This window comes from Emys orbicularis, chromosome 6 (genome assembly GCF_028017835.1).
Source record: "Emys orbicularis isolate rEmyOrb1 chromosome 6, rEmyOrb1.hap1, whole genome shotgun sequence".
Taxonomy (NCBI): domain Eukaryota; kingdom Metazoa; phylum Chordata; order Testudines; family Emydidae; genus Emys; species Emys orbicularis.
In genome coordinates this window covers 91937030-91960244 of record NC_088688.1, presented here as the reverse complement: position 1 = coordinate 91960244, position 23215 = coordinate 91937030, and the positions used below count along the sequence as shown (strand labels likewise).

General features: G+C 41.9%; 1 protein-coding gene across 1 annotated transcript in view; it reads right to left on the bottom strand.

The window, feature by feature from the left end:
- Positions 1-23215, bottom strand: part of ERMP1 (endoplasmic reticulum metallopeptidase 1) — a 54273-nt gene that overhangs the window by 16025 nt on the left and 15033 nt on the right. Inside the window, exons 4-8 of the mRNA XM_065406758.1 lie at positions 22453-22558; positions 6252-6398; positions 3935-4027; positions 2122-2334; positions 596-816 (exon numbers count right to left, since the gene is read on the bottom strand). Coding sequence (XP_065262830.1) covers positions 596-816; positions 2122-2334; positions 3935-4027; positions 6252-6398; positions 22453-22558 — 780 coding nt within the window. The remainder of the gene's footprint in view (positions 1-595; positions 817-2121; positions 2335-3934; positions 4028-6251; positions 6399-22452; positions 22559-23215) is intronic.

Sequence of the window (23215 nt, the reverse complement as noted above, 5' to 3'; positions counted from 1 at the left end):
GTGGAAAATTCAAAACAAATAAAAGGGACCACTTTTCTACACAGTCTCTGATTAATCTGAGGAACTAATTGCCACAGGCAGTTATCTGAAGCCAAAAAACTTAACAAGCTTCAAAGAATGACTGAATAACTACATAGATAAAGAATATGCAGAGTCATCATAATTAGTGATAACAAGAATGTTGAAACCTCATGCTTCAGGGTTAAACCAATTTAACTACTAGAGACCAGGATGAGACCTAATGTGGAGGAATTATCTTAAATTATCCTACCATGCGGTTCTTCCCCTTTCTTCTGAAGCATCTGGTATTGGTCACTGTCAGACACAATATTCTGGACTAGATGGGTCTAGGGACTGATCCAGTTTGATAATATGTTTAAAAATATTAAACTTAACACCCCTAAGAGATGTCTTTTAAATACATGTTTGACAGAGATACAAATCTTCATGAAGCTTATGAGCCAACTGAACTGATGGGCTTTCAAGAAGTCAACACTTATCACAGTTCAGTTTATTAAATCCCTGTTCATCAGTAATGATCTAATTTTTCTACTCCATGTCACCAAGTAGTAAACTACAAAGAATCAGCACTTACCTTATAATAGAACTTTTTGGCTAACGTGTGCACGAGGATTAGTTTAGCCGCAGCTGCAGTTCCATACAAGAAGATGGAGACATAGAAGTGGTTATACCAAGAAAGAGACCGTCCGATGAGAGAGATGAACACTGCCACAATAAGGACAGTCACTAATGTGGAGAACCAACTTAACAGTGTGAAGCCAAATGCAACAGAGAGCTCCTTCATGTAGTTAATAGCTAAGGAAGAGAGAAAAAATAGTAAACTTGAATGCAATGGGCCATTTTATTAGCTACATTTTGCAGTTAGGGTGCTATACTGGGACTAAAATTACAACAATGATCACCTTGGTCATTAAAGCAATTAAATAAGATGCAATGTAGGTTTAGGGGTCTGCAGTTGAAGGTTCCTTTGCAGCATCAGGGCCTAAGCTATCCACCCCATGCCCTTATCACTACAAGATCCTTTCTTACTGAACTAGTGATTTGTTCAGGGCATTTCCCTTGAGAGATTATCCCACAGCCTAGGAAACTTCAGGAAAGATTTTGTTTTTTAAGGATTCCAGTTTATGTTTTCCCAGAGAAAGAAGGTAGTTTCCGTGGGTTTGGTTTTGTTTATAAAGTTTTGATAAAAGTATTGCTTTATTAAGTTATATTATTATATAATTATTAGTTCTGTGCTTGTTCTCCCCTCCCAATAATTAAAGGAGGCTTAATTGCAGGGCATTTGGGATCAGGAAGGAATTTTCCCCCAGGTCAGATTGGCTGAGACCCTGGGGGGGGGGGGGAGGGGGTTCCACCTTCCTCTGCAGCATGTGCCATGGGTCACTTGCAGGTTTAAACTAGTGTAAATGGTGGATTCTCTGTAACTTGAAGTCTTTAAACCATGATTTGAGGACTTCAGTAACTCAGCCAGGGTTTAGGGGTCTATTTCAGGAGTGGGTGAGATTCTGTGGCCTGCAATGTGCAGGAGGTCAGACTAGATAATCACGATGGTCCCTTCTGACCTTAAAGTCTATGAGTCTATTTAGCCTACATGGACAAGGTCCTTTCAATAACTTTCAGTACCCTTTTTCCTTTTAAAGACTGTTTTATTATTTGCTGCTGTATATTAACAAATTTGTATGTAAAAAGATACCCCTTTTCTTAAAAAAATAAAAATAAAAAAGAAGGAAAAGGAAAAAGCCCTGCCTGTTACTAAAACTAACATAAACTGGACACTGAGTAATTTTGAAATAATTTCAGGTGGCTGTTTTTAACTTTTAAACATGTCATGAAAAGCTGAGCTACAACACATTCTTGATTTTGGGCCTATGAGGATATCCCTTTATCACTGTAGTCATTTCATGCTCGAGTGACTTAATACAATGAGCTCCAACGCAACTGACACAAGCCACTGAGTACACAATATCCATTTTAAAGTTCATCTATGCAAGTAATTGCATAATCTGCTGATAATTTCCTATCATATTAGCTCCTGTTTATTTAAAAACTTACCAAGTTCCTCCTCTTCAGAAAAATCACATTGTTCTTAGCTGGACTTACCCCTGTTTCTGGGCTGTAATATTTTTTTTCCTAGATAAAGGACAGTGACTGCAGTTATTATATAGTTCATGATGGTGCCAACACGAGCAGGGTAGGCCAGGACAAACAGACCAAACACATCAAAGAAGACCACATTTCCATGCCGATAGTCAAAAGATTTGGCCAATTTATCTGATGTTGCTAAGTATTTTAGCATTCCTAAAATATTGTCACCTGTTTAAGGGGGAAAAAAGACAATATGAAAATAGGAAAGACAAGTGCATAGTTCTATATATAGATGTTATAAAAAAAGAAAAATATTACATCCTAAAATTATACTTCTACATCACATTAGAAATGTGTTTAATTAATCTTTTAGCTATCATTTCATATTTGATTACACACAATGCAAAATATTCTTCTAAACCAGGACTTCTCAAACTTCACCGCGACCCTCTTCTGACAACAAAAATTACTACTCAACCCCAGGAGGGGGGACCGAAGCTTAAGTCCGCCTGACTCCCATTGCCCCAGGGGGGGCACCAAAGCCAAAGCCTCACTGCCCTGGGCAGGGTAGGGGTCAAAGCCAAAGCCAAAGGGCTTCAGCTCCAGTCAGGGGGCCTGTAACCTGAGCCCTGTCGCCCAGGGCTGAATGCTTCAGCTTCGGCCCCGGGCAGTGGGGTTTGGGCTTCAGCCCTGAGCCCCAGCAAGTCTAAACCAACTCTGGCGATCCCATTAAAATTGGGTTACAACCCACTTTGGGGTCCTGACCCACAGTTTGAGAACCACTGTTCTAAACCTACATAGTGACCCTTGATATAAAAATCCTTGGGAACCAAGCTCTAAGCAGTGAACTGCTTTTGCTGTAACAAATTATCAAAATGAGGAGCATCAGCTTTACAACAGGGATAGGGGACAAAACAGAAGTACACTAGGGCATCTTGCAACTGTATTACTTAAAAAAAAAATTAAAACTGTTTGATCTCCATGAAAGTTATTCACAGAACTCTGCTGCTGACCCAATTCCTTCAACTAAAACTGAACAAATATTAGCTATATAATTTGGTCATGACTACAAGAGGACAACTGTTGCTTGAGTACCTATAAAAAGATTGAGAAACAAGCCTGGAAAGAGTAAACCTGATTTAATTCTGTCAGTCAAAGAAAGAAGACACTAATTTTGTTAATATTCCTGGTAGTGGCTAGCACACACTTTTGGGTGTTGTGGTTTTTCAAAAAAATCTATTAATAATTACTTTTACAGATTCTCTACTTAAGAGTAAATTTAGTGCTTATAAAAAGGTGAAATATTGACCGATCTGGGAAGTGAATTCTCCTCTTTATCCATGGAAATAATAAAATATGGGCTGTGGCAGCAGCAGAAGCTTGCACAGACTGTCCTGCCATTTTGGTTCTGCCCTGGTTTGGGAAGGACCAATTCTAGAGGCGATTCAGTCTCCATGCCACCCATTTAACCCTCAGTCTCCTTGTGGAGAATATTAAACAAGGATGCAAAGTATTGTGGATATTTGCCCATAGGAAAATGGCCAGAGGTAGATCTTTGAACAGTCCTCAGAGGGCGATGAATTTGGTCACCACTGGCCTGGCCAGATTTCAATCTAAAAGAGGCTCCAGAGATTGTTACAAATCACGAGCCACTGAATTCTGAGAAGTTTTATTTCTTTTGAGGTTTACCAATGTTTAGATTATGCATCACTAATCGTTAAGAAATTTCCAACTTATAGGGGCTATGATAAGGATTAGTAGGAAAAGGAAGCAATTTCCATTTAGCCACATTCTTTATCAAATTTTTGATGGAAGTCTGAATACCAACCTGCTCTCTGAATTGAATCCGTTAGAATTCTGTCTGGTGTGTCATATTTTGTATGGTAAATGTAGCCATTTTCAATAAAAGCCAAGTCTATTCCTATGAAGATAGAAAAGGACTATGATTAAAGTTACCTAAACCTAATCAAACACTTGAAAGCTTTTAGAACATTTTACAAAATAAAAAATAGTTTTGTTCTATCAATGTAACCCACTTTTGACTACTATCACTTGAACAGCTTACCACATGTAATAAGACTGCTTAAGAACCAATTTTGTAACAGAACATGGACATATTTAATTAAAGGTATATGAAAATATTTGGTCCTTCTGTATTTTACTGCCATGCCTGCTCTTTATACACACAACTTCCCTCTACTGTAGAAAGTCATGCCTATACCAATATTCCTGATCACCTGATTCTCTAATGAGGCTAGCCTCCAAGGACAGCATAAGCCCCCTATCACCTTCCATAGTTTATTTGGTGACTGGTTGTCTGCCTGAAGCAGTGGAATATCACTCTTACCAGCCAACAGCCAAATTCCAAATTTTGTGCTTTCCCAACATCATCGCTAAAAATTCAGTGTGGTTCTACACAGAAAAGCAACTAGAAAATGTAATCCTGAGATTGCATGACTACCACCGCTTAACAATTCTGTGTGGTCACCTTACAGGTAAAAAGAGATTTTTTTTGTAATTGCCAGTCCTGCAAAGTCTACCTGGGCTCCAAGAATCAAGCTTTCCTTCCCATGAATCACCACTAGCAGAGGTTCTGCAAGCCAAATGATGCCTTCAGTGTACCCCTGTGCAATTCATCGTGTGTACGCTCACAGTAGTACCTGCATACTTAGTGCTGTCACTGATTTTGTATCGATGTAGCTGATCAAAACATACCATTCTGTTGGTGCACAAGAATGAATAGAATCCATTTCTCAAACACAGCTGTTTTCGCTCTGCATGGCTATCAGAAGAAAGGCAATAAAAACTCATTTGCCACCTAATAAGAGCAGATACGTTTCCAAACACAGATGGACCCAGATTAGCTACATCAGACGGTACTATGCTTACACAATCCATTTTGAGATTAGAAGTGTGCTTTAGAACAGTTCAGAGCATGCAGTACAATACTTTGTTTTAGCCATGTCCTTACGCGTCACTCTGTGCAGACCACTTTTCTAGAGAACAAGATACCTCAGTGTTCATTCAAAGCTAGACATATTAAAATACCTTAAATCCTCCTCCTCCTATAGAAATCTATTTTCCTTTAGCATTTGTGCCAAATGAGATGTCATTTTGTGCTGTCTTCTCCAATTAAACCACCCATTATTTAAGTTGTTAGGAAAAAGGGATTAGTGTGAATTGTAAACTAAGGAGTCAAAAGTCCCCATTCCTGACCATCTGGAGCATGACTACTTCAATGAAAGTAGTAAGATTGCAGCCATAACAGTTACAAATCTAAAAGTGATGCTTCTTTTTTCCCCTGTCTATTCCTTACATACATCATTTTTCTTTTAATTCTTGGTTCCAAGTGGGGTTTCTTCCCCCACTTTGAATTTAAATGCTTAAAATGTAACTATGCTATAATATATATTTGATTTCCAAGAGATTTTCCTGATTTTTAAGTAAGTAATTTTCCCCATGTGGTTGCCCCCTGTAATAGGCTCTCTTTCTCCCTGGGGGACCCATTGGTTTTATTAACACTTGTTGCAAAAACTGCCATTGCCAACTCATATGCCAGAAATGAGCAAGTTTCTGTAGCCCATATACCTGGATTGCAAGGTGACAAGGGTAGCAGCTTTCCATAACCTATACATGTGAGGTGATATTAACCTCAGCTATAATGTGATACTGTGGTCAATGCTGTCAGAGGAAAGCATTTTATACTTTCAAACCTGCTGTACTTTGACAATGTGGTCCCTTTTCGGTTTAATTAAGATCAACTGTAGTTCGCTATATTAATCCACAACTTAAAAGTCAGAGAATTTTCAGTGTGCCATGGCATTTAGCACTAGTGTGCTAGAAGTCAAGGGGCTGACAGAGAATGAAGACACACTGAAACAGAGAACACTCAGGACCCTGAGTGTATGCACCTAGTCTGTGTGGGACACCAAAAACCATGAGGGTTATTTTCCTAGGGGAGAAACACAATATGTTCCTCCTAAACTTAAGCAGATACCAAGTCAAGTTTCAGTTTGGAGTTCATGGCCTAGAGCCCAAACCCTAAAACCGTTACATGAGTGAGCATTTACAGGATTGTCCCCTTGTTATAAATCTAGATAAGGGTTAAATAATGCCCCCCATTGACAGGTTTTCTGATAACATACCTGGAATATTCCCGAAGTCCCTGTAGATACGGAAGTCTGTATCTGCAGGGATAATTCCACTCTGAAACACTTCCTGTGCCACCACAGAGGCAAAGGGATGCTTGGCTGCAAAGACATAGGCTTGTACCAACCAAGGATTTTCAGGCCCTGCCAATAGAGAGTAAGAGATTTACAAAAACTGGAGAATCATATACAAGATCAAAACTAAAGGAGTGAAGGCTGCTAAGAGGAGGCATCGCTGGGCTTAAATATCTGATTCCTGGGAAACATCTTAATTAAGTGCATCTTGTAGGCAGGTCTGCCTGATATGAAGGAGTAGATTCTGAACCCACCTACCCCAAAACAAAGCAAATACTCAAGGAAGGACTAGGCACATTCAATTACATCTAGACAGTCTCTGGATTAAGTATCAGTGTTCACCCATAAAAACAGACCTGAATGGAAAACTGTTTTCTTCTGTGTTTCCACAGTTTCTCCCTTAAATAAGTTTCCTTAGTTAATATCTCAAATATGTTGCTGTGTGAGAGCATAAGATTGAGAATAAGGATTGTAAACCAGATTGGAAGTGGACAGGAAGAAAGAGGAAACTGAAGTTTTATCAGGATCATATCTATATCATGTTGAGTTTGAGAGCCATGACCTCTATGATTAAAAAAAACTGACTTGTAGGGTTTTTCATGCCATTGTCCTTCATTCCAACCAGCCCACTTCTTAGTGCATTCATTTACAAATAATTCTCTATACATCCAGCATAATGGAATATTAGTAACTAAGAAGAGGTCATGAAAAATACGGGAAATTTCTCTATTTTTAAAAAATTAATACAAAAGTGATCAGGGAAATGGAGTCATACATTTTTTTGGCCACAGGGTCTGAAGGGGCTAATTTCTATCATAGGGCAGAGGGAAAGTAATGAAGTGGCTGCGTGTGCATCAGTAGGCATATGCATGATCAAGCAAGAACCATCAACATATGAATGGTGTTACCGTGGAGGTATAATGGAAGACCAACAGCCGACTTCAACTTTTAATGACTGCCAGCCAAGGCAGGCTGAACATGTGAAAGAAGTGTGACTGGAGCTTGAAACAAAGAACTGAGATGTTAGACTATAATAAGAATGCTGCTGCCCAGTGCAGTAGAGGGTGAAATCCCGGATGTTTGGGCAAGACATGCACTCTGTGCTGCAGCACACACATGTAGGTAGGCTTTGCTTTATCATTCTAATCTAAGGACCTAAATATTATATTACAGTTGACTAATAAATGATATCTTGTTTTGAAACGGCTGTCCTGTGTTGCTGCAAACATTTGCTAGTTGCAGACCTCCCAAGAGGGCAAGTCTCCAGTAGGGGTTTGAGCTATTTTGGACCTGCTGAAGGAGCCATGGTGAGAAAAAGAGGTGTTGAAGCCAGGGACCCAGTCTTGGAGTAGCTGAGTGGCAGGGCTGTCCCCTGTAAAAAGGGGAGGCCTAGGGAAAAGACAATTACACTCCCAGAGACACCATATAAAGGCTGGTTGGAGGCATAGAGTGTTTTGTGGATCCATGACACATGATTATCAATTTTATTGTAAATCCTTCTCTTATCTCATAATTTCCTAAGGGAAATTTATATGCTTTTATGACCTTCTTATTTTTAAACTAAAATGTTTCCCATGACAAGCAACCAGCCTTAATCACAACTGTATCAGTGATTAGATACGATTATAGGTTCAACATAAAACAGTAAGGTAGATCTTGTTTGGATTACTGCACATCTCCAGTTCACCATGCTCAAATCCCATTTTCCCATGCAACAAACACTAATCTCAGTGTTTAAAAACAAGTTAAAGCCCGTTCATCACGAGAGATTAAAGTCAATCTCAAATAAACTGTTTGAAAACTGTGAGGATTTAACATAAGATTGCTAATGTCATTCAGTAAATCTCTTAAGACATCACCATACAAAAGATTCAAGTAGTACACAAGTCTTTACCTGTGACATTATTACGAACAAGGATTTTTCGAATTGCATGTTTAATTTATTTTTCACTATTTAAACCATTTTTACTTTTTATACTTTGTTCATTTTGGACACTGGAAATAAGCTAGTATGGTGTCCTATGTTTTAGCAAAGCACCTAGCCCATTTTAGCCCAGCACTGAGCACAGCTTAGGAAGGAAGTCAGCCAAGGTGGCTTTAAGCCTAGTGTTACCAATCCTCCAGGATTGTCCTGGCGTCCCCAGGAATTAAAGATTAAACTTTAATTAAAGATTATGTCATGTGATGAAACCTCCAGGAATAAGTCCAACCAAAATTTGCTCCCCTATTTATGTACAGGCGTGACTACCTGCCCTTTCCTGGTTATTATACGCGGCCAGTCCGCATCCACATCCAGTAATTAAAAAAAAAATAAACTAATAATTTAAATTGGAATTTCATCCATTAATAAGTATTTATTATATAATTAAAACCATTCTATTGAAGGACAGATATTAAATAACACTAAATAAATTAATGTTCAAAACAATATTAAAAATTTGAAAATTTAGAGCATGGAAACCAAAATAGCTAAAATTTAGTTTTGGCAAGATACACGGAATGGAAACTCCGGGATCTTTACCTGTCACTGAATATAGCCATCATACCAATAGTGGAATATAAAACAAGTCTACATATACTCTCCTTAAAATTTTTACTTCTGTCCATTCCCAATAATTGTAACAAATCATTATTACCTTCACTCCACTTGCCACGCGCCCCAAGCACAAAACCAAAGAAGTGAATATTTTTACCTCCCGTTAAGTTTTTAATTTCTTCCTCTAACTCAAGATAATAAGCCACCTTCTCACTGTGGGCTTGTTCCAAACTTCCGGCATTATCCTCCCATCGCACTGTAACATCAACCACCAGTGCTGTATCTCCTTTTATAAATATAATATCCGGCTTTCTTAACTCACCCTTACTATTTCTCAAATGGGGCTCTATCATTGCCTTCCACCCTAATTTACCAACCTTATCTACAACTGCAGACACTACTCTATTATGCCTTTTTATCCTAGCATTCTTAGTCTTATAACATTGTCCTGAGATATGGGGAACAGTCTCCCGCACTTTACCGCACCATCTACAAAGAGCATTCACACCTCCTCTTCCTCTTGCTAATGTCTCCCTAGTAGGATAAATATTTGCCCTAAGCTGCAATGCTGCGATATACGCTGACGATTTAACTTTACTAGAGTTTCTAAAAATCGAATTACTAATTAAATCATTTTTAAAATATTTTATCCCTATTCCCTGACATCTCAGTTCCGACCATCTTAAAAATTCCTCTTCCCTCCATTTCTTGGGATGAGATGTTACTGCACTAAATGACAATATTTTATCCACAAGATTTTCTCCTGCATATAGATAAGATAGGTCCATCCAATCATCTCTCGAGACAATATGTCTCCTCCATTTACGAATTAACATATTTGGGATTTGCACACTAAACTTAGTGAGAGCTAAACCACCATCCCTACCTCTAGAATAAAATATCCCATCTGTGGTACACTGAGGTAAATGTAAAATCTCTTTAACTATTTTTCTAACTAACACATCAAGATCGTCTAAAAGATTAAAAGGGGGTTCTATTAAAAGAAGATTATAAAATAGCTTCGGTAAAATATATGTCTGTAAGATTAATATTTTTTGGGCCGGTTTTAATGGGGCCTTAATTAAATTCTCACTCCAATCTTTCAATTTTTCTTTAAGTACCGGTCCCCCTACACCTATCCAGGGATCTATTCTAGCTCCTAAATATTTTTCAAAATCCCCTGGTTGAACATATTCAATCTCCTCTGACCCTATCTGCCAATTATCCTTAGGATTAACTACATAGGTTTTATGTTTAGTTAAAATATGAAAGCCTTTCGTTTTCTTCACATTAACAGAGAGATTAGTATTTTTACAAAACTCCTCTAAGATACCCAAATTTTTAATCATTCCTTTATATGAGCTACTTAAAATTGCCACATCATCGGCAAAAGCCAATGACGTGACACCATTGCCCTTAACATAAAAACCACTTCCTTCTACTTCTAATCTAGTTAAAAGGGGATCCATAGCAATATTAAACAAAATTGGGGACAACGGGTCACCCTGCTTGACCCCCCTCCTAATTAAAATAGACTCAGTAACTTCATCACCCACCCATACCCTAGTTGTGCAATTATCATAAAGGTCCCTAATAATATCTATAAAATGTTCATCTATACCAAATCTTCTCAACCCGGCTATTATATGTCCGTGTCCCACAGAATCAAAAGCTTTAGCCAGATCTACGAACACTATTGCAATTTCATTCCCATTTCGTTTAGCCCCTTTAATCAAATTATCTAATATAGCAATATTTTCCTCACACCCAGGGACGGATATAAACCCTTTTTGTCTACTACATATCTTAACTGTTTCCACCAGTCTTTTTGCTAATATTTTGGTATAGATTCTAATCCAAACTGACCCAATTGTCAATGGTCTCCAAGATGTTAACTTCTTCATTTCCTCCTCATCTTGTGTCTTTGGTATTAAAATCGTTCTATTTTTCTTAAATTCATCTGGTACCTGTCTATTTAGAAACCATATATTAAAAATTTTTGTAAGTATTAAGGAGTCTAAATTAAAAATATCCCACAAATTGCTCACTTTTACTTTATCTGGGCCAGGAGCACTATCTTTTCTTATTTCTCTTAAAGCTATTCTAATCTCATCCACAGAGATCGGACTCATTAATATATCATTATCCGCATTCTCTGTGGATGATGGCCACCCTATCATATTACCATGTCCAATTGTTCCCAAAATATTCACATAGCATTCCTCAATTTCTTTCATAGGGATAGCACACTTAGCCTTATCTGGCTCTCCCATTATAATGCGAGTCAATCTTCTTCTATCCTTATCAAATAATTGTTGATAGAATTTATCCTTAGCTTTCTTTGTAGCATATCTCCTAATTGCATTAAATTGCTTCCTTCTCCCCCCCTTTCTCATCTTCCCTTTTCCTTTATTCCTCAACTCTATTTGACTTTCATTTCTAGGGTCCTTTCCCTCTACTAATGAATAACATAATTTATCCAACATTGCCCATCCGAGAGCTTTTGTTAAATCCTCCTTTAATAATCCTTCAATTTCCCCTAAACTATTTATTATTTCTCTTCCCTCCCTACTTTGTTTTCCCCGTTTACATATTTTCTCCACTAAATCCACTTCTGGATGTCCTTTTAGTGGGAAAATCCTCTCTCTTGGGGGCGGAATTTCTAATATATTTACTCTAATGTCCTCTACCTCAGTCACTTCCTCCCTATCTCCTGTTACCACTAACTTCTTCTTTGCTAATTCTCGTCTTTTATCTGATATTTGTTTATTCGTTTTGGTCCTCATCTCGCTCTCAATACATTTATTTATATTCCTTTTCCCAATATATTTCCTTTCCAACTGTATAAGCTGCGCAACCTCATCTTTGGTCCATATACGAGATCTAGTCGATCCCTCTTTGATCTTACTTTTAGCAGCCATATCTTCTTTTCTTTGCTCATTCCTCACAGCAGGGTGTCTATGTCTGCAGTGTTGGCTCAATCCAGATCTAGTATGAAAACCAAGCCCACAGACCGAGCACGTATGGCTCTTCATTGGGGTATCCGCCTTCTTGGGTATGCACTTGGGGTAGTGGCAAGCTATATTATGATATTGAGAAGATTTTCCACATTTACTACATACAACTCGTATGGCTTTACTTTTATGAACCACATTAATGTGTTTGGCCCATTTACCAAATGTTGGTAATATCTGGGGACATATTGGACAATTAAAACTATCAACGGGATACTCTAAATAAAAAACCCCATCCTTCCACGAACTACTTTCTAATATATTTATATTACTACCAGTACTGTTAAGATCCTTATTACGATCCCTATTAAAATCAGTACTTGGTCTAAAACTATTTAATAAACTAGACCCATTAACTAAATGAGCATTAAGATATCCCAATTCGCTAACATATGGATCATCAAATGTACTTAAATACTTAAAATCTGGATTAAAACTTTCCATAGTTAAATCATTAAAAGTGTCCCTTGTAAAAACCATCGGTAAGATAGATAAAATCTCCTCACCATGATCATCACAAACAGTCTCCTCTACCTCCTCTCCATGCTCCACTGGGAGGACTTGATTCTCACTCTCATGCTCATGAGACTTCATTATAGTCCACACCATTTTATCCATTGGTCCAGCGACCCTAATCACACCCCTAATATATTTAACACTGTCAGCCGGGGCATCAAAGCCAACAGCGGGGGCGTTATTAACCCGGTCCAGCGCCAATCCGGTATAAAAATATAAATTACTTTTTTCCATAGCTAAAAGATTTACCCTTCTCAGGGGGAAACTAACCCTTTCCAGGGGGAAACTAACCCGTACCTGGGGGAAACTTACCCTTTCCAGGGGGAAACTAACCCGTGCCTGGGGGAGACTACCCTTACCAGGGGGAATCTAACCCTTACCAGGGGGAGTCAACCCGTACCTGGGGGAGGCTACCCTTACCAGGGGGGCATCCATGTGGCACCATATGGGGCTGCCCAACCCTGAATGTGGGATGTGGGTTCGTCCTCCGCAATCCGCCTGGCTATCCAAGCCAGTTACCGACTCTCACCACGAGGAGGTAGCGGTTGGACTTGCAATCCAGAGGCTTTCCTCAAAGAGGGGTCCCAAACAGCATAATGTCGAGCTCTAACGGGCGTGTGAGAAAAGGCTCAGATCTTGGTAGGGGTTGCCCCTATTGACCGGGCTCACGCCCACCCCCACCTCACCGATAACCCATTCTCTCACTACCCTCAGGCAATGTTTCCGTCCAAGCCCGACAGCTGAGAGGGTCCAGAGACGCATGGAGAGCCATGAAACCTCCAGGAATAAGTCCAACCAAAATTTGCTCCCCTATTTAAACTATGTTTACACTACACCCCACCCCTATCTTGATGCCAGTTCTGCACCATGCAGATCCCAACATGGATTTGAGCACCCTCAGGGGCTGGCTCCATAGGCCGGGAGCCACTACCATGGCTCTACATCACCTTAGGTTTCCCCAGGCAAAGGGGATTCTTCAATTGGCAGGTTCACGGATTCTTCACACCATCAGAACAGTATAGAGCAGACAGAGGTACTGGGGAATTTAGCACTGTGGTCCCTACCACAACTTAAAAAAAAATCTCACTTGATTACAATCAGTTTCACTTTCTGACTCTTGCGCAATAGCACAGTGATGCAGTGTTTGACCTACACATTCTTCTGGAGAGGTTTTAATCCAAGATGAAAGGATGGTTTGATTAGGTTTTACAAAAGCCTCCTCCTGCCCCCAAACCAAAATCCTTCCTAATCTGGGCCTAAAACTACAGTCTCTTTTTATAATTTATAAATCTAAGTAACTCTTTAGGACATATTGTTGATCAATAAACATTTATATAGCAGTAGCACATGGATGCCTCAATTAATTTGGGCCCCATGGTGCTAGTCACTGTACAAAAATGACAGTTCCCACTCCAATCCACCTACAAGCTGCCTTTTTTTTTTTTTTTTTTTTAAGAAGATATCACAGGCAGAGGAGACAAATAAGCAGGCTAGGATGGGGAAACAGGATAACAGATAAATATAACATGAGCACAATTAGCCACTTAGTAGCAGTGACTACAGATCACCACTTTCCTAGCCATTATCAGGCTGTTATTTATGGTATGCATTACATAAGAGGCAAGTTTTGACAATGGTAAGGTGGCAAGCAGCTTTATAGATTTTGACTCTGAGCTTTTTCCCCCACTCATAAGATGAAGTACGAGAGAGAAAGCCTGAAAGTGCTCGGACAGTCAGGCAACCGAGGCTGGCATCATGGGCCGAGTGGTGCCAAGAGATGACCTTGTGATAACAGCCTGGCTAAGTAGGTTGGGGGAAAGTTGTGGAGGACTTTGAAAGTAAGGACAATACGTTTTTGCTTGATGCACTGGAAGAGGAGATGCCAGTCAAGGGACTTCAGATGGGCCTGACAGAGCAGTGAGCCAGGAAGGGTATCTTAGCAGCCACATTCTGAATAGATTTGAGTGGGGGAAGCTGCAGGCTTCAGTGCCAGAGAGGTGGTATTAACAGTAATCATGGCAGAAGATGATCACGGCATGGACTAGAGTTTTAGCAGTGTGAGCAAAGAGAAAATGTAGGATCTTGGAGTTTCTGTGCAGGAAGAATCAGCAAGGTTTAAACATGTGTTGGTCAAAGGAGAGGGCTCAGTCAAAGAAGATGCCAAGATTATAAGCTTCAAAGACAGAGAAAAGATTACGTGTAGTTCACTGTGATAAAGAAATGGGGGAGAGAGAAGGGCTTAGGAGAAGTTCAAGAATTCACTGAAACAGATATGCTTTTTCTACTCTTCCCCTTAGTCAGCTGTTTAAAGCAGTTACAAGTTTGATTAATTTTTTTTTTAAATTTAAATCTACATACCACTGACTTTGTGCTACAAACTGTTAGCACCATGTACTGGAAACAGTCAATACCATTGTAAATAGTCACCACTTATTGAAATCCCATGTCACTGTTAATGGAAGAGCCGTCAGATCATTCAGTCCATCTCTTTCACTTCCAATCAGTACTGTTCCCTACAGAACAGCCTCAAGAGCCATATCTTGCTCGCACTGAAGTCAGTTAGAGTGTTATCATTACGTTCTACTGGAGGACTGAGAACTAATTTCACGTTTGAATATCTCTAGTGACAGGAGCACTTAACTCTCCTTAGAAGTAACATAACAGGGTGAACTAGTGGCACAATAGCACAAGGTTTTTTGAAATGCCCTTCTTCGTTTTAAAACTCCTTCCAGAAATACCTCTCTCTTTGTCTCTCCAGACTAGATTAATAATCTTATACTGAAATCATGGCATTGGTTGTGACAATGGGCCCTCTTGGCTACTCCCAGCACACAGAGCACTTCTGCAGTGATTCACCTGGCTTTTTGCTTGTTGATCTTGTAAATACTTTCCCGTTTAGTACAGAAGTTTGTTGATGCCAGCATTTCAGAAGATTACATTAGTTTAAACAAGTCAGCAACACTTTTTAAATGCTGTTTGAACACCACTATTGTCAAAGGAGAAGATTAAGTTAAGCATTTTTTCAAGAACCATTTCTTTAAATGCATTTAATTATCAATTTAATACCTGGAAAGGAAGTAAGAGACATAATTGTTTGAAAATGCATAACAAAGTAAATCACTTTCCCCTAAGGGAGTATTTCTTACTTCATCTGAAGGGTAGTAATATTTAGCCTTCATTTAGTACTTTAGATCTTTAAAGCAATGTATAAACTTCTACCAAATCCCCAAAACTCTTGAAGAGGTATTAGCAGTATTAGTCTCCCACTTCACTGACTGGGAAATAGATTAAGGGTATGTCTACACTACGAAATTAGGTCGAATTTATAGAAGCCGGTTTTATAGAAATCGGTTGTATACAGCCGATTGTCTGTGTCCCCACATAAAATGCTCTAAGTGCTCTAGTCGGCGGACCGCGTCCACAGTACCGAGGCTAGCGTCGACTTCCGGAGCATTGCACTATGGGTAGCTATCCCACAGTTCCCGCAGTCTCCGCCGCCCATTGGAATTCTGGGTTGAGATCCCAATGCCCGAATGATGCAAAACAGTGTTGCGGGGGGTTCTGGCTACATGTCATCAGGCCCCTCCCCCTCCATCAGAGCAACGGCAGACAATAGATTCGCGCCTTTTTACCTGGGTTACCTGTGCAGACAACATACCACGGCAAGCATGGAGCCCGCTCAGCTCAGCTCACCGTCACCATATGTCACCTGGGTGCCGGCAGACGTGGGACTGCATTGCTACACAGCAGCAGCAGCTAACTGCCTTTTGGCGGTAGACGGTGCAGCATGACTGGTAGCCGTGGGGCTGGCAGCCGTAGGGCTGCATTGCACCAGCCCCTTGCCTTTTGGTAGGGGATGGTATATTATGACTGGTATCCGTCGTCATCGTACTGCAGTGGCTGTCCATCATGGGCACCTGGGCAGACATGCTCAGTCCTATTGAACTGTCTTGACGATGATGGCTATCAGTCGTAGTATGCTATTTTCTGCCAAGCGCCCAGTATTTTCTGCTAAGCACCCAGAAGAGGCTGAGGGCGATCTGGGTGCTGGCAGACATGGGGCTGGCAGACGTGGGGCTGCATTGCTACACAGCAGCAGCCCCTTGCCTTTTGGTAGAAGATGGTATATTAAGACTGGTATCCATCGTCATCGTACTGCAGTGGCTATCAGTCATGCTGCACCGTCGGCTGCCAGCTTAAGATGTAAAAAATAGATTTGTTCTGTATTCATTAGCTTCCCCCTCCCTCCGTGAAATCAACCGCCTGCTAAACCCAGGGTTTTGAGTTCAATCTTTGGGGGGGGGCCATTCTGTGTGACAGTTGTTTGTGTTTCTCCCTGATGCACAGCCACCTTTGTTGATTTTAATTCCCTGTACCTGTACGCCATGTCGTCACTCGCCCCTCCCTCCCTCCCTCCTTCCCCTGGTCCGTCAGATATTAGTTTCGCGCCTTTTTTCAGACCAGGCACCATAGCTAGCACTGGGATCATGGAGCCCGCTCAGATCACCGCGGCAATTATGAGCACTATGAACACCACGCGTATTGTCCTGGAATATATGCAGAGCCAGGACTTGCCAAAGCAAAACCAGGACCAGCCGAGGAGGCGATTGCAGCGCGGCGGCGAGAGTGATGAGGAAATTGACATGGACATAGACCTCTCACAAGGCACAGGCCCCAGCAATGTGGAAATCATGGTGTTACTGGGGCAGGTTCATGCCGTGGAACGCCGATTATGGGCCCGGGAAACAAGCACAGACTGGTGGGACCGCATCGTGCTGCAGGTGTGGGACGATTCCCAGTGGCTGCGAAACTTTCGCATGCGTAAGGGCACTTTCATGGAACTTTGTGACTTGCTTTCCCCTGCCCTGAAGCGCCAGAATACCAGGATGAGAGCAGCCCTCACAGTTGAGAAGCGAGTGGCGATAGCCCTGTGGAAGCTTGCAACGCCAGACAGCTACCGGTCAGTCGGGAATCAATTTGGAGTGGGCAAATCTACTGTGGGGGCTGCTGTGATCCAAGTTGCCAGGGCAATGAAAGACCTGGTGATATCAAGGGTAGTGACTCTGGGAAACGTGCAGGCCATAGTGGATGGCTTTGCTGCAATGGGATTCCCAAACTGTGGTGGGGCCATAGACGGAACCCATATCCCTATCTTGGCACCGGAGCACCAAGCCACCGAGTACATAAACCGCAAGGGGTACTTTTCAATGCTGCTGCAAGCCCTGGTGGATCACAAGGGACGTTTCACCAACATCAACATGGGATGGCCGGGAAAGGTACATGATGCTCACGTCTTCAGGAACTCTGCTCTGTTTCAAAAGCTGGAGGAAGGGACTTTCTTCCCGGACCAGAAAGTAACCGTTGGGGATGTTGAAATGCCTATCGTGATCCTTGGGGACCCAGCCTACCCCTTAATGCCATGGCTCATGAAGCCGTACACAGGCAGCCTGGACAGGAGTCAGGACCTGTTCAACTACAGGCTGAGCAAGTGCCGAATGGTGGTGGAATGTGCATTTGGACATTTAAAAGCGCGCTGGCGCAGCTTACTGACTCGCTCAGACCTCAGCGAAAAGAATATCCCCATTGTTATTGCTGCTTGCTGTGCGCTCCACAATATCTGTGAGAGTAAGGGGGAGACATTTATGGCGGGGTGGGAGGTTGAGGCAAATCGCCTGGCCACTGATTACACGCAGCCAGACACCAGGGCGGTTAGAGGAGCACAGCAGGGCGTGGTGCGCATCAGAGAAGCTTTGAAAACGAGTTTTGTGACTGGCCAGGCTACGGTGTGAAACTTCTGTTTGTTTCTCCTTGATGAACCCTCCGCCCCCCCCACCCGGTTCACTCTACTTCCCTGTAAGCCAACCACCCCACCCTCCCCTCCCCCCTTCGAGCACCGCTTGCAGAGGCAATAAAGTCATTGTTACTTCACATTCATGCATTCTTTATTAATTCATCACACAACTAGGGGGATAATTCCCAAGGTAGCCCGGGATGGGTGGGGGAGGAGGGAAGGAAAAGGACACAATGCAGTTTAAAACTTTAACTCTTATTGAAGGCCAGCCTTCTGATGCTAGGGCAATCATCTGGGGTGGAGTGACTGGGTGGCCGGAGGCCCCCCCACCGTGTTCTTGGGCGTCTGGGTGAGGAGGCTATGGAACTTTCGGAGGAGGGCTGTTGGTTACACAGGGGCTGTAGCGGCGGTCTCTGCTCCTGCTGCCTTTCCTGCAGCTCAACCATACGCTGGAGCATATCAGTTTGATGCTCCAGCAGCCAGAGCATCGACTCTTGCCTTCTGTCTGCAAGCTGACGCCACCTATCATCTTCAGCCCGCAACTTGCTCTGTTCATCCCGCGATTCAGCCCGCCACCTCGCCTCTCGTTCATATTGTGCTTTTCTGTAGTCTGACATTGACTGCCTCCACGCATTCTGCTGTGCTCTGTCAGCGTGGGAGGACATCTGGAGTTCCGTGAACATATCATCCCGCGTCCTCCGTTTTCTCTTTCTAATCTTCACTAGCCTCTGTGAAGGAGAAACATTTGCAGCTGGTGGTGGAGAAGGGAGAGGTGGTTAAAAAAAGACACATTTTAGAGAACAATGGGTACACTCTTTCACGTTAAATTTTGCTGTTCACATTACACAGCACATGTGCTTTCGTTACAAGGTCGCATTTTTCCTCTTATATTGAGGGCCTGCCGGTTTGGTGTGAGAGATCACTCACACAGTGCCAGGCCACAGATTTCGGCTTGCAGGCAGCCATGGTAAGACACAGTCTTTTGGCTTTTTTAACCTTCTTAACATGTGGGAATGGTTTCAAACAGTAGCGCTCTCATTTCCCATACCAAGCACCCGTTGGGTTGGCCATTTAAAATGGGTTTGCAATGTAAAATGAGGGGCTGCGGTTTCCGGGTTAACATGCAGCACATACCCAACTAACTCCCCTCCCCTCCCACACCCAATTCTCTGGGATGATCACTTCACCCCTCCCCCCCCACCGCGTGGCTAACAGCGGGGAATATTTCTGTTCAGCAGAGCAGGAACGGGCACCTCTGAATGTCCCCTTAATAAAATCGCCCCATTTCAACCAGGTGACCGTGAATTATATCACTCTCCTGAGGATAACAAAGAGCGATAAGGAATGGATGTTGTCTGCATGCCAGCAAACACCAGGACCATACGCTGCCATGCTTTGTTATGCAATGATTCCAGACTACGTGCTACTGGCCTGGCGTGGTAAAGTGTCCTACCATGGCGGACGGGATAAGGCAGCCCTCCCCAGAAACCTTTTGCAAAGGCTTTGGGAGTACATGAAGGAGAGTTTTCTGGAGTTGTCCCTGGAGGATTTCCGCTCCATCCCCATACACGTTAACAGACTTTTCCAGTAGCTGTACTGGCCGCGATTGCCAGGGCACATTAATCATTAATCATTAAACACGCTTGCTTTTAAACCATGTGTAGTATTTACAAAGGTACACTCACCAGAGGTCCCCTGTGCGCCCTCAGGGGATGGGAGCACGCCTTGGGTGAGTTCGGGGGTTACTGGTTCCAGGTCCAGGGTGATAAACATATCCTGGCTGTTGGGGAAACCGGTTTCTCCGCTTCCTTGCTGCTGTGAGCTATCTACATTATCTCCATCCTCATCTTCCTTGTACCCCGAACCCGCTTCCCTGTGTGTTTCTCCAGTGAGGGAGTCACAGCACACGGTTGGGGTAGTGGTGGCTGCACCCCCTAGAATGGCATGCAGCTCCGCGTAGAAGCGGCATGTTTGCGGCTCTGCCCCGGACCTTCCGTTTGCTTCTCTGGCTTTGTGGTAGGCTTGCCTTAGCTCCTTAATTTTCACGCGGCACTGCTGTGCGTCCCTGTTATGGCCTCTGTCCTTCATGGCCTTGGAGACCTTTTCTAATATTTTGCCATTTCGTTTACTGCTACGGAGTTCAGCTAGCACTGATTCATCTCCCCATATGGCGAGCAGATCCCATACCTCCCGTTCTGTCCATGCTGGAGCTCTTTTGCGATCCTGGGACTCCATCATGGTTACCTGTGCTGACGAGTTCTGCGTGGTCACCTGTGCTCTCCACGCTGAGCAAACAGGAAATGAAATTCAAACGTTCGCGGGGCTTTTCCTGTCTACCTGGTCAGTGCATCTGAGTTGAGAGTGCTGTCCAGAGCAGTCACAATGAAGCACTGTGGGATAGCTCCCGGAGGCCAATAACGTCGAATTCCGTCCACACTACCCCAATTCCGACCCGCTATGGCCGATTTTATCGCTAATCCCCTCGTCGGAGGTGGAGTAAAGAAACCGGTTTAAAGGGCCCTTTAAGTCGAAAGAAAGGGCTTCGTCGTGTGAACGTGTCCAGGCTTAATTCGATTTAACGCTGCTAAAGTCGACCTAAACTCGTAGTGTAGACCAGGCCTAAGTAATATGGTGATGATGACATAGTGAGTCACTGGTAAAACTGGGAACAGTTCTCAGACATTCCTGACTTCCTGTCTCAGGTTCATTACTCTACCCCAGTGGTCTTCAAGCAGGGGTGCATGTGCCCCTGGGGGTACGCAGAGGTCTTCCAGAGGGTACATCAACTCATCTAGGTATTTGCCTAGTTTTACAACAGGCTACATGAAAAGCACTAGCGAAGTCAGTACAAACTAAAATTTCATACAGACAATGACTTGTTTATATTGCTCTATATACTACACAGAAATGTAAGTACAATATTTATATTCCAATTGATTTATTTTATAATTATATGATAAAAATTAGAAAGTAAGCAATTTGTCAGTAATAGTGTTCTGTAACACTTTTGTATTTTTGTCTGATTTTGTAAGCAAGTAGTTTTTAAGTGAGGAAGCTTGGGGGTACACAAGACAAATCAGACTCCTGAAAGGGGTACAGTGGTCTGGAGAGGTTGAAAACTTCTGCTCTAACCAACACTTAATTCAAGAGCTCCTTTAATGTAATAACTGGATATACAGGAGTCATTTATAATGTGTATAGTCATTAAAATGACAACACAGTAGCATGGATTAATGCACTCAAGCACAGCAAGGCCTCTATTGTTCCTTAGGCAAGTAATTCTTAGGAAAAATAAGTGTCAGTGCAGGAATCTGAATATTTTGATATGTTTCATATTTTAGGGCTTTGTTTTGACTGTCTCCTTTTCAATACTTTCGGACCCTCCTCCCCACTACCTAAGGATATGTTTGGGAGACTCCTCCGCTCCCACATTATTTCTCCAGCAATATGTCAAATTCATTGTTTTGAAAAACTCTCCACTGAAGTTTTCCGTAGAAGCAATAAATAAACTGGTGCAGCAGAGAGAAATCTGCAGCCCAACCAGGACACAACAGAAGTTTATCACCAGCCCATTTATATTTCTGCAGAGCTGTGGTCAGCAGAAAGCTCTGGAAAGAACCAGGTTTGTGCTTCCAACAGAAAAAACAAAATGCACTCATTTAAGATGTTAGGAAGTACAGCAGCAGGATTATCCCACCATTCCACTGATCTGTTTTGTACCAACTACTTCAACACAAAATGGAACTACAACCATTAAAGCTGCCATTAAAGCCCCAGCTGTGCTGCAGAGGATTTCCTGCCTGTGAATTTCACAGCATAAAACAGTTGTGTTTTTTTTAAAAGGAGTTAGATGGAATTTTAAAGGATCCCAAAGTGTATTTTATGGTTAAAAACTTAAGGTTGACAGATGAGAGCCAGGAAACCAAGATTAAAGCCAATATTCCATTTTAAATTCATTATGGAAAAAAGTACCAAAAAATTGGCATTAAGACAACATGTTGCCTCATGTCTTCACAATGACTGTCTCTGCTTGTGCCACAGCCTTAGGGTAATTAAACCTGTTCAATAGTTCGTTATCTGTAAGGTAAGGATATGATAGGGATTCTGCATGGTGTGAAATTTATTCTCATCGACCTCATGGGTTATTTTCAATATTCTCTAAGAAGTTTGTTTCTAATAAGAAAACTTTAGTTTGTTTGTTTTTTGTTCTAAATAAAACACAACCAACTCATGTATACAAGTGGGAAATGTAATGCATGATCATACCTGTTTGAAACACAAGCTCTTTCCCTCCTACACCTGCTGCCTCCAGGTTAATAAATGCTCTAATCGACTTGGCCCAGCGGTGTTGTGTAATGAAGCCATGACTAGCCTTGACAGGAAGCAAAGAAGATATAGGTCAAATATCTTTAAAACAAAGCCTAGAGATTATTTTCCATCAGAGGCACCTAGAATTCAGATTTTGACAGAGAAAGATCATAGGTGCATTCAGGTGAAGCCAGAAGTTTACTTGAGGGCACAGAGAAGAGCCGCCATCAACATAACAGAATTCACTCATCTGCATCCATGACACCACCACCACATGTCTCCTCTTTCTTCATGCCCTCAAAAACCCTTATGTTCATGTTGATTGTTTGGTGTCCAATCTACATATTTAATATGTATATCATTACATACTAGAAAGTCCAATCAGCCAGGCCCTTTACAAACACAGACACACAGTGTTTATCTCAAAGAGCTTACATGCCTACAAACAATAGTTTAGCATAGTTAGGGTGTTTACGATCTGTTTTTGTAATAACAAAATAAAACATATTTAGCTAATTACTACTGATTATCATGAATGCAACAGGTTCCCTACTATGGCTTACTAACCAAATTGTTCCACCTGAATTATAAATGAAGAACCACATAACACTACACAGACTTCCATAACAGTACACTAGTATGGTTAGACTTGTAGTGTAAATGTAAATTGAGCACTAAGACTACTTTACACTTCCAGAATTATGTAAAAAAGTGACCTTAA